This window comes from Chaetodon trifascialis, chromosome 11 (assembly GCF_039877785.1).
Source record: "Chaetodon trifascialis isolate fChaTrf1 chromosome 11, fChaTrf1.hap1, whole genome shotgun sequence".
NCBI lineage: Eukaryota > Metazoa > Chordata > Actinopteri > Chaetodontiformes > Chaetodontidae > Chaetodon > Chaetodon trifascialis.
The window spans coordinates 13,540,452-13,552,980 of NC_092066.1; the positions used below are offsets into that span (position 1 = coordinate 13,540,452).

General features: G+C 42.9%; 1 protein-coding gene across 2 annotated transcripts; it reads right to left on the reverse strand.

The window, feature by feature from the left end:
- Positions 1 to 1,431: 1,431 nt before the first annotated feature.
- On the reverse strand, positions 1,432 to 12,398 carry LOC139338479 (uncharacterized protein KIAA1614). Of its 2 annotated transcripts, none has more exons than XM_070973517.1 (10): positions 11,709 to 12,398; positions 10,006 to 11,204; positions 8,838 to 8,910; positions 7,084 to 7,236; positions 5,081 to 6,255; positions 4,500 to 4,653; positions 3,881 to 4,100; positions 3,251 to 3,363; positions 2,966 to 3,156; positions 1,432 to 2,530 (listed from the first exon to the last, which is right to left on the reverse strand). In XM_070973517.1, exons 2-10 carry the CDS (start codon positions 11,168 to 11,170, stop codon positions 2,337 to 2,339), a joined length of 3,438 nt encoding a protein of 1,145 aa, XP_070829618.1. In that variant the 5' UTR covers positions 11,171 to 11,204; positions 11,709 to 12,398; the 3' UTR covers positions 1,432 to 2,336. The 2 variants fall into 2 exon arrangements, with proteins under 2 accessions (XP_070829618.1, XP_070829619.1); XM_070973518.1 differs by having other exon boundaries at positions 4,500 to 4,650; positions 11,709 to 12,382.
- Between the last annotated feature and the right edge of the window lie 131 nt (positions 12,399 to 12,529).

Sequence of the window (12,529 nt, forward strand, 5' to 3'; positions counted from 1 at the left end):
ACAGGCCGCAATGTGGCCGAGTGAGATAAGCGCACGGCAGCGGCCTCTTCATTCCCGATAAGCCCCTAAACCCATTATTTATGAAATGATTCATTATTATTTGGCTGTCGTGGGCTATATAGGCTTGTGGAGGGCAAAGCATTAAAAAAAAAGGCAAACAGGCACAGCGCAACGGCCTGTAACAACGTGAGGTGGTACAGCGTAGCCTGAGCTATAGTTAAGGTGTTTTAATTTTTTTTTTTTTCTGATGAAAGAAACAAAACCTCAGGTTAAGCGTTTGACCTATTTATAGAAGATTTTTTTTTTACTAAGCCCATTTATCCAGCAATAACACAACTGATGATAGCAGAGGGTCTTTTTTTTTTCTTTTTCTTTTTTTTAATTTTTATTATATTTTTATCTTAAAAAGAGTGGGCTGTATCCATTCCTCCATATCCACTTCTGCGCCTCGAGGCAGGGTTTAGGCTATGGATACAATAGACTGCTGAAATGACGAGGGTGTAATTGCGATAACGATGCCTTAATTGAATGGGACATCAGTATTTATCGACTGATGAATAAATAATTTTTTGAAAAATAAAGAAATGTGCTGTTGCGTGTCATTGTTTGTGATGGAGGGGTGGCCCGGACGGCGGTTCCTGCGGGTCCTCAGGGAGTCATGGCTGGGGGAGATAAAAGCGTATCGGCTCCTGGTCGCATCAGATAACAGAGCAGCCAGCTATCAGAGCGCGTTCAGGACAGCCTAAATGGTAGCAGGTACATCCTAATAACGGATCCTCCACACAGCTTCTTTTTTGTTTTTGTTTTGTTTTTGTTTTTTTGTGTTTTTTACCTTTCCTCAAGTAAATTTAGGAATTATAATCAAATTTAGTCAAAAAAGATAGATAGATAGATAGATAGATAGATAGATAGATAGATAGATAGATAGATAGATAGATAGATAGATAGATAGATAGATAGATAGAAACTCCAAAATTGGTCGCGACCTTTACACAGACCTGTTGAAACAGCAGCAGTCACGACCATCATCCTACATCCTGTGCTTACAACAGCATAGCCGGACATAATCCCTTTAAACGTTTTTGTAAGCATCTTTCAAGGAAACCAAAATCCTTCCAAGAATTTTTTTTGTTGTTGTTGGGAGGAGCCCACTCAGCACTACTGTGGGTTAAAATTAATGATGTGAAATATGCAAGTAAATAGGCCTAATTGCAAGGAGGGACTGGAGGGTGATTGGACATTTAGGCTTTATGGGATTTGCCGTGAATTTAAAAGAAATTATTGATTCACTAAATATTTCAAATATGCTCATGCATCTAACTGAATGGATACAGCACAGATGTGATAAAACTCCGAGCTTTTTGCAGCTGTGCGACCATTTTTGTGACATACATGTGCATCATTAATGAATGTGTTAAACATTCAACAATACAAAATAAAATAGTTTTATTCAGAAGCAAACCAGTATCAATCTCATGAAGCAATAGGTGATACAACACAAGTAAAATGAAGGGATCCTGCAGAGCACCAGGAAAATATGATCCACTCAAGCAAAAAATAATAGAGATAATTGTTGTTTTTGTTTAGACATATTTTGGGATGCAGCTGCAATTCAATGGAGGGTACACCCCTGTTTTTTTAAAAGGGTCTCATGGGCCAAGATGGCATTTGTAATACATCCTTTCACGTGGCAATCATCTGAAATAATCAACAAGATTAATGGGAGCAGATCTTAATTGACAAAACCTGGATCCACTCACTAAACATTCAGGGTGTGTGCTACAAAAAGTAAATCACTGCTCGAACATGAGAAAAGTGGAGCTGCTGTTTTTTGTTCCCCTTTTTTTTGATTGTCACGAATACTGAAGTCAAAATAAATGCAGCGTTTAAGATGGAGGTAAAATTCAACTACTTCATGAATGAAATTATCCCTGTTCATCCAAATGTGGCCATAAAAAACAAACATGCAGTCGTGCTGGTTTTGAATCAGTAGCTCTAGTCTTTTATACATATATCAATATATTAATATATACTCTGACATTCATTTTCTAGCCAGTATACTCCTCTCTGTTACTGGGTATGTTTGGCTTTAGATTTGTCATTTGGTTGTTTATTGATTTGTCACTGTAATCAGAGTCCCATGCAGTGTCGTATGGTTAAACATGGGTCTGTCTTAATGAATGAACCTCTAACCCTTTTATCCTAGGCAGCCATTTTCATTATGTGAAACTGCACTGAAATATACACTATCTCACATCTACCACAGGTTTCAGTCCATGAACAGCGTTTGCGGTGGCGAATTACAATCTAGAAGTGGCTCTGTGCCATCTTCCCTGTCAGCGCTGGATGCGTCGGGCCGGCATGATCCGAAGACAAGCCGTGCTTTCCCGGGTCATGAGCCGCGTCACCTGGTCCAGACTGAGGCCAGCCACTGCCTCTCCATTCACCTGCAGAATTTCATCACCAATGCCGAGGAGACCTATGTAGGGGCCCTCGCCACTGCCGTCGCCCACTTTCTCTACATATACACCTGGGAAGGAAACAATAAGGGTGGAGGAGGGAGAAGGAAGACACAACATATATACAAAATTCTGATCAGCATAATTACCATAAAACAGCTTCAGCACTGGTAAAATACATTTTTAGGCATTTTACTGATATGAATTTGAATATATAATGGGATTTTTGTTAAATTGGCCCAGACTTTTGACATGTTTGATGTATCTGATTATGTTTGATTACCAATTTTACCCGACTGCTTTAAACAGTAAAGCCAAAGGCACATTTCTATCTGAACAATTACATTTTAACTCTACTCTCTTTTCTACTCTATTTTCAAGATGCACAATGTATCACTGAAGAATAGCACTTAACTCAGGAAATAAAGTAACCACCAAAATAAAACAACTGCCATGTCAAGCTCTGTGTTTAAGGCAGTACAATGACAGAGTTGATTAAAAGTTACCTGTGTCTGGTCGACCTTTGCCCCTTGAGATGACGAAACCAAAAGGACCATTTGGGGGTCTGACCAGTTCCAGGAGGAGGGTCCCATCAGAGAAAGCCTGAGTGACCCGCCCCACCGGGCGCACGATTCTGGAGGCAAGTGCGTCTTCAACACTCAGGGCCCTGTGAAGCTCAAGCTGAGGACTATCAGGGCTGTAACAGCAGACATTCAGATCCAGTCATAAGCAAACTGATGAGGTAAACAATGTGCTTCATGTTTGTCTCTCTATTTTTCTTTGACACCTACCTGGGCGCCAGGCCGTATGGTATCTGCACTTCTCCCAGTATTGTTGAACGTTCTGTTCTCCTCTCTAAACTCTGCACAGAGGAGGCTTTGCGCAGTTGGGCCAGTGGCAGCACCTAGTGGCAAATAAGTGGCACTGTAACAAATTCTGTTTTTCATATTGGCAAAACTCATCAGATCAGCTCTTGGAACTGCAACTTCTTGGCTCCGACTAACAAACCTAACAAAAGTGTGTTTGGCACAACACACATTGGCTGGAGCAGAAAGTTGTTTAGTTTCTGTTTAGTGCACTCATGCAGCTGCCAGGAGGACACCAAGGCTGGCGTAAACAGAGAGTGGAAGGAAACACGGACAACCTGGAATGCATTATTTGTGCTCCCAGTGTCAGGCAGAAATGTTGCTAATACTTCAAAGCCTTGGTTGGTGCACTGTGGCAAATAAGTAGTGAAAGGTACTTCAAAGCTGAACTGGAAGTTTAAAGACATGTAAATAAGATGCTTTCTCCCTATGGTACACCTTTTTGAGGTAGAAATTGCATTTGATGTGGTGAAAATAAAACAAAAGACAGAGCAGCACGGGAGTTTTGAACACAACACAACATGGCATTAAAAAATGCCCGTTACTCTTGCTCACCGTGTGCAGGGTTTGCAGTGAGGGTGTCCTCTGTATGCGGATGGTAGGCTGTGGTCTGCGTGTGGGGCTCGGGGATGCAGAGCTGGCCCGGGGGGCTGTGGGTATACTGAGCTGCTCCATGCTGCTGGAGCGGCCTCCTTTCACTAGTCTACCAACACTGTTCAGACCAATGGAGGAGAAGAAGCGACGCAGGAAGAGCTTTGGCCGTCCATCCAGCTTTCTGTAAAGGGAAAGGGATTGCCATTTTTTCACTAAATGGTAAAATAGGCTGAAAATGTATTATTACATACACAATTATATCCCCAAATAAACTACTAATCAACACACCAAAGATGAAGATTTTCTAAAAAGAGCTGGGAAAATGATTATTTTGCCAGAGGTTTTGTCACTCTGTTATAAATGGCTTGAACAAGTGAGGCTTTTCATTACCAGAAGAGGGCACGCTTGTCTTGTTGGTCACAGAATAGTTTAGCAATAACATCCTGTGGACTATAGGTCAGGGTTTTAATCTCCTAACTGCTGCCAGTCTAGCATGCTCAAGTCGCTTTGGGAACAGCACTGGTGGGGGCAAGGGATTTATTGTCTAAGCTATGACAAGAGCGTTGTTATCTTGGCTTACCTGGAGCCGTCAGAGTTTTCCTCCCATATGGCCTCAGCTTTCAGATGCTCTGCTCTCAATAGCTCTGCTCTGAGGTCCTCAGCCCGAGACATAGCCAGGCCCCGCAAAGCAGGACGACAATCAGGACCAGAGCCAAGGTCTCCACTCAGACCTGCTGGAAAAAAAAAAGATGTACTGAGTTGATGTCAAAGAATTATTCAGAAATAATTGTAATCAAGCACTGCATGTTTCTGTTTGTTTAATAAAATTCAACTGTATATTCCATTTTACATAATAAATACTTTTATTGTTGATGTTCAAGTACATTTTTCTGATAAATAACACTTTTACTTAATAAAATGCAGGACTTTTCACAGTATTCACATACAGTCTTTTTACACTTTGGTATTACAATTTGAAAAGTGGATGTGTGTACTTCTTCCACCACGGCTTTTGTAGAATATTAAATCCTTCCATGAGAAAGTGCAGTATCACGCTAAGGCATGCAAATGGCAGAAACTACAGGTACTCAGCCCTCTCTGTGATCTTTCAGAGGAACTGAAATCAATCCGTGACTCTGCTTGTCTCCTAAAAGCACTCACCTGTTCCATCTGGAGTGGCATCCCAGAGTTCAGCTGCTGGCAGGTCTGTGGTGAGCCGGGCTGGGGAGTACCTCAGGCTGGAGGGCCTAATACAGGGCACTGGGTTGCTTGTTGATGGGGTCCCTTGGATTAAAGCCACTGGAGACTCCCTTCTTCCTTCTGGAGAGTCCAGGAGGGCCGAGTGCTGGGATCCCTCACCCCCCTGATTTGAGGTAATCTGGAACTGAACTGTGGACTGACCTGCAGCAGAGCGATTTCTCGAACTTGACTTCAGGGCTGACTTTATAGGCAGCACTGGGGCAGGTGATTCCCTTAGTCCACCAGATGCCTCCAGCAAATGAGGCTCCAGATCAATGGGGCTACCTGGGGCGAAGGAAACAGCTCTGCTCAAGTTGACCCTGTTCCTGGGGTTTGAGTTACGTCGCTGAGCCCACGATGGACCATAAGGGCCATGGCCAGACTCCAGTCGACTTTCTCCTTTCCTGCTTCTTCTCCTAAGTTTCCCAAACCCTGATGATTTCCACCCTGTGCTACTCTCTTTATTTTCCCCCAGCACAAAAGCTCCGGCAAAAGTGACAGTTGGAGCTTTGGGACGTGTACTTGCCTCAGGCTTGTTTGAAGGCACCCAGTGAGGAACTGCTTTTCCTCTAGCATCCTCAGGGTTGCTCATATGCGGTGGTTCAATGTTCTGTGGATCTGACAATGACGAGACCGCCTGTGGTTCCCTGACCACAGAGCCACATGACTCACATTTCTTCACCAGCACTATTATCTCCTTAATCACTGTTGTGGGTTCACTACTGACAACCACATCTTCTTGCTTCTGTGAAGGCGGCATGGAGACACTTCGATGGCCTCTGCTCCTCTCTGAACCACTGCTGCTAGAGTCTGTATTACTTTCTTTGCTCTTGGACTTCGGCATCCCAGGCCGGCCACGCTGCCTCATTCTGTCCAAGTACCGAGACTCTGCTTCTTTCTCTGATTCATCCTCGAAGCGCACCCGTGTAGGTGAGCAACCATAGCGTCTGGATCGACCACCATGGTCACCAGGCGAAGTGTCTCTTTCTTTGGGGACAAGGAGGGGACCAGATACAGTTTGAGCTGTAAGATCTTCTTTGGTTTGAACAGATTTCTGCATTGACGTTGGAAGGGGAGACTCAACTTGCTGCTTCTTTCTGCAGGAAATAACACACAAGTGCATATTACAGAGATTTGAGAGCAACACTTATTTTGCCTGTAAGACAGCTGTGTTGTGTTGAACTCATTTGCAAGCTAATACAATGGGAGAGTGAAGCAAAATGAAAGCAAAAATGAGCATGAAAGTGAAACTGAATGGCAGCCATCTTACAGCAGACAGACCAGGAAAATCAAAGAGCCTATCAATATTAAATATGATGAATATGGGGCATGTTCATATGGCATCCATAATGACAGGATAAACTACAATGAGACATACAATACATTTAGTTGAACAAAGTGTGTTTCCCAACAAGTTAGATGTGCAGTCATGAATGTAGGATTCATAGCAAATGCTCCTAATTCAATTCAGCTCAGTGAATGCTTCCTGCTAATTAAAGGGGATTTCAGGAGCAACATGTGTACAGTATTACATAAACAGAATGACAGCAAACATGTTGCATCCAAAGTTTTAACTCAGTTTAAGTCATGCAACATTCATTTTGCCCAGACAGGGGGCAAGAGAAGGTGCAAGAGAAGGATAGATAAAGCAGAAAAAAAAGATAAAGGAGACACAGGGGTGGGAAACTGAGGGATACAAAGATACAGGAAGCTAACAGGCAGAGACATTAGAGCAACAAAGCAATTTTCCCCCAAAAAATGTATTAACTTCTCAATAAAATGAACTTGTTAGTACACAACTGATTCATATCATGCACGCCTGTGCAAAACTGTGGAGCACAAGTGGGGCATTCACAGTCTCCAAGATCTAACTTGTCAAGATGCCAAAAATAGACAGCACACAGAAGTAGATGCTGCCAACTTACGCAGTGGATCTCTGATCAGAATGGGAGCGTCTGGAGGGGCGATCGCCTTTAATGTGATTGGAGCGAGCCTTGAGTCGTGCTCGCTCCAGGAGAAGCTTGGCTTGCTCATGTCTTGGGCTCAGAGGAAGCTCATCACTGATTACAAGCAGTGACCTGACAATCAAGAAAAAGACAAAGATATAAAAAGAGAAACATGAATCATTTTGATGACACGAACAACAAGGGAATGGATTGAGTTGAACGTATGATGAGACCAGGCTATGTTGCCATCTGTTTGAGTGAAATTTAATATTTGATGAAGTCTTTAAATGCGCAAAGCTTAATGTGTTTTGTGACATATCCAGCAACATCATATTCCCTACAGATTTACTTAACATTGAGTGAATCAAGCTGCATTTTCCTAAGCTGCCTTATGTAATATCAGATAGATAGACTCGGGTGTGGCAGCAGTGGTGAGCAGCAGAGAGAAACGTCATCCATCCATCTATCCTCACGCCTAGCAGCTAAGCTGCTCTGCATTGTGCTTCATCGTCTGTACTTGTCTTTATCCCCTGGCCCAGTGATAAAGATAGCATGATACACCAGCCATGTGGATTATCCTTGTAATGGACTGAGTGTGATTCATTCTCTCCTGGGTGCAAAGAGGAAAACATATTGTGTTTCAATAGATTACAGTCTATCATATCCATGTTTTATCCCAACGCTGACAAACGCAATATAATTAGCAGCCTGTTCTGGTATCCCATATGCTAATGTTTCATTCTGCATGTTTTAAATGAGGATGATGACTATAATGCACTCTATAAACAGTGGCAGTACTGTACTTAAGGACTTGAATATTTCAATTTCAAGTAACTTCATACTTCTACTCCACAACATGTCACAGGCAAATATTAAATATTTTGCTCCACTACTGACAGCTTCAGTTAGTAGCTACTTATCAGATTACAATTTTTCAAAGATAATTCTCCTCTTAACCCAGATAACCTGTTAATAAATAAATAAATAGACTTTAGCTGTAAAATGCAATGTGACAAAGCCGAACACAAGGCCAGTTCTCTGAGCTCATGAAAAGCTGACTTTTTAAATATACATGGTTCTCACAGGACAGCAATACTACAAACACATGATGATCTTATAGAATATGATGCATTGCTGTAGATTAAACGATCCAACAGTAAATAAAGTAGCTACAATCAGTTCAACCTTAAACATCTACAGCTGCAAAATGTAACAAAGACATAAATGCAGCAGTAATATTAATCCAAAAACATCAAGCATAAAAGTAAAACACTGAGAGGGTTCAAAAGAAAATTGTGCTTTCATTGCTCAGTTGGAGAAATGTGTTCAGTTTACTTATCTATTTAGTTATTTAATTTCACATGCTTAAAGTATGACTGCGTCAAGTGCTGCCTGAAGCTTTTGCCTGGTGTCTCATGTCCAATAATTTATATTTATGGTTTGCAAATCTCTCACAAATAAGAGCTCATTTGGATAAAATATCAGTTTCATCAATATTCAGTATTTGATATTTATATATCCTTATAAACATATTCTATGCCATGCCTGCATCACCTCTTGAAAATGATTAAATCCTGGTCATAGTGTTTGTTTTGATTATGGCCGAGGCAGCTCATCTGACACTGCAAGTGGAGCTGTAAGAGCAGAATTGATGAGGAGAGGATATAAATAGTGCACAGGAGTTGTATGTCACAGCCGCTGCCAAGCACATAAAGACACATTGCATTGCTCACCTCAAATAGGGTTCAAGTTCCTGAGCAAGAATGGCTGAGTCTGAGCTGTCCAAAACCCCATGGGCACCTGTGACTAAAACAGGACAAGTACAAAACTCAGCATGTCTGAAATGAAAATAACTCGGATGTAAAATCTTTAAAAAGGGCTCCAAATGTTTTATAACCACAAAACAAGGATTCATTTCCCTCTACATTTAGCTAACTTAAAATACAATATGTATAGCATAGTGTTTCCTGCTTAATAAGGGCTAAGCTCTTATTTGGTGTCTTATGTGGTGCTTGCTTGGGGCAAACATTACTGTCAAGAGAGCCATCAGCCAGGATGTGACCTACAGGGACATGTGGGTATTAAAATAATTGGGTCTTTGTGTGATCATGAGGATTTTCATAAACCTTCATAAAATTAGATTCAGTGACAGTCTCATAGGTTATCCCTGCCTTATCCTTAATGTCAGTTTGAAAAAAAAACAAAAAACCCACAGATTATGCAACCACTGAGAGACAGATAAAGGCAGATTTCCCAGAGACAAGAGGGACAAAAATCACCTGATCACCATGGATTTATCCGTATGTCTTGCAATACTAACTGTATTGGTACACAGGACATATAGACAGTATTGCTAAAGCAAAGAATGGGAAAAATTTAATCAGTCACCATACATGCCTCCAAAAACATCCATTAGCAAAGAGACAGAGATGCAAAACCAGGGACACTTCCCCCACTGCTCTGACTGCTAATAATAGCAACACCCGCATGCACATCTGCACATCTGACATCTGTTCAACACTGGGAATCAGCCAGGTTACATACTGCATTTCTATACAACATCACAGAGAGCACAGGGAAGTTGCAAATGGCCATCAAAAAACTACAGCAGAGGCACTGTTGTTTGTTTAAAAAGAAGAAATGGAAGCCTGTCAGTTTGTATGGATTGTGTCTGCAGCATATCAACAAGTGCCTGCTTTTGCTTGTTTTTTAACGTAATAGAGCAGCTTTTAATGTCAGTCAGAGGCTTTACAACACATCTATGAGATACGATCCTTTCATCAACAAAGGATGGGATGGGGAGGAGGGATCTTTTCTGTGACTCAGTCCCAAGTCAAGCCTTTGCCATATTTATGACCTCCACCCATTAATTTATGAATACATTTCCCCCAAGAGACCTACCTTTGCAATCCACTCTGCACGTCGTGTCTTCATGATAGCTGCCACTTTCTCCTCCACTCTGTTCTCTCTCCTCCCTGCAGTTCTGTTGCCTTTCCCGTAACTTTGCATAAGCCCTCTGCTTCACCTTCAGTTTCTCATCGGCAGACATTACCCCACTTTGTGAAGACATGCTCTCCCAGCTGTCTGAAGTGCACAGTCCTTTGCTGTCTGTCTCCTTCTGCTCACACCTGTCCAGGTAGCTCTCCGCGCTGTCTGAGTGTTTGAATTCGGAGGATGCCTCGCCGTCATCCACATCGCTACCGGTGCCTGTTCCGGCTGGTTTAGACGTCCTCTGAGGCCCTGCCAGAGTTTCTGTCTGAGTGTAGTCCTTCAAAGGTAAGGTGGAGGGTAGGTTGTTCGGGCCGACACCATTTAGAAGCAATGTTTCGGGGCGTGCCACTCTCCAGAAGCCCTTGGGTGGTGCCCAGTGTCTGGTTGACGTGGAAGACGTGGAGGAAGAATTGGAGGATGTTGTAGGAGCAGAGGTGGTGGCAAGAGAGCAGGAGAGCACAGGTAGAGGAGGTAGAGGGGATGGGTCATCCTTACTGCTGCTTGAGATGTCAGACAGGAGACTCTCCAGACTGGTACCCTCGCCGAGGCCACAAGGCTGACCCTCATTTCTTTCTGACCTCTCTTCTTCAGTGTCCTCTCTGCCCTGAAACGCCTGCTCTCCTTGTGCTTCAGCTGGAGGGCTGTGAATCTCCAACCTGACTTGTACCTCTACCTCCTCCTCTTCATCACTGCTGCTCAAGACCTTTGCAGTGCCTGATCGCCAGGAAGCAGCAGGCAGGGACACCTGACCTTTTCCTCTGGGCCTCTGTCTGAGAAGGACTTCGGATGAAATCTGCCCAGCTGGACTGCTTACTGAGACCTCTGTGTCCACCCTTTCTCTTTCTTTCTCTCTTTCCCTCCCTCTTGTCCTTCTCTGTGTGATTGACTTCACCTTGGTCTGTAGCGCGTGCACTGCTGAACTCTGAGGAGGAAGAGGAATTTGGGTGCTCAAAGAGTGCGCAGGTAAAACAGGCTGGACAGGGCCAGTGATTAGTCCCCAATTAATGGGAAGCCCAGCGGGTATAGGGGAACTGGATTGTGCTTGGTTATCATCAACCCCCTTCTCTTCCTCCATTGGCTGGTCATGCACAGAAAAGTCCAGACAGATCCTACAGATAAAAAACACAAGTTTTTAATGCACATGCAGATATGTCGCTTACATCTGTCCTACATCTCTGTTACCGGCTACTAACTATGTGATCTGCTTGGTGAGGAGATATGTAATGTGGATGCAGTCACGTTGCCTTATCCACTGATTACTTTGCAGTCCACAGGATAATCCTTCAGAATGAGAATAAGCAACTGCTGCCTGCAACTGAGCCCCTGCAACTGATTTACAAGTATTTTGATTTGCTTGTAAATCAAAATACAATGAAAATAAATTTTCTGTGAATCAGAATCCAATGAGGAGGCTGAGAAAAATAAATTATTCAGCCTTAAGAAATTGAAATATCTCAAAATTCTGTCATACTGTAGATCACTTGCACAGCACCTTCCTGAAAGCCAATTTAAGATATATCTTCAATATCATAAGCAAAGTAAGCTTCACAACACATTGACTTAAACCAGATTTAGTTACATAAACAGGCTAACACTCGCAATGACTTCTGTACCTGGATATTTATTGAAGACGGCGCTCTTTAAAGAACAATTCCAGCGTTGATCATGGCGAGAAAGTTCCCATAAATTCAGGTGAAACCGCACAAATGCGAGTTAACATTCATCCTAAAACCTGCGCCAGACAGCGCAGACATTGCAGCGCGCATCATCAGGTCGGTCGCTAACATTGGCGACAAGACAGAGCAACTTTCCTCTCAGCAGGAAAAAAAAAAGGAAACCAAATAAACATCCCTCAGTGTTGCTCCAGATCCTTGTGCTGTGCTTCCACTCACTGCCTACACAGCTCCCGGTCCAGGCAGTGTCAGGCGAGCCAGCGGCCTCTCAATCATGATTGGTCCGGTAATCCCTTCAGAAATCAGTGGGATTAGACAAAAATGGAATACAAAAATGCCCGCTTTAATTTCGCCCTTGCCTCGCGAACCCGATGCCGAGTGAAGCTCTCTGTTGCGTAAGTACAGAGCGCACACACCGACTCCCTGCTCACAGTAGCCTAATAAGCCAATGAAATAGCGAAAAAAATAAAACTCAAATGGTTTAAAGGGCTTCAGTCTGAATGAGATCACAATTTCTTATCAGCCCTGAGATATTTCGATGGCTCTAATGTTAGGATACCGGCTGTGATGTGTTTTGGAGAATATAGGCCAAATTTTGCATCGTATAAACATCTGTCGGCTCATTCTTATTTGTCAATACAGTTGATCCCTCCCTCTACCTCAATTCATTCCATCTCCCTCTCCCTCTCTCTCTGTTTTCACTGACGCGCGTGCACCACACACACACACACACACACACACACACACACACACACACACAC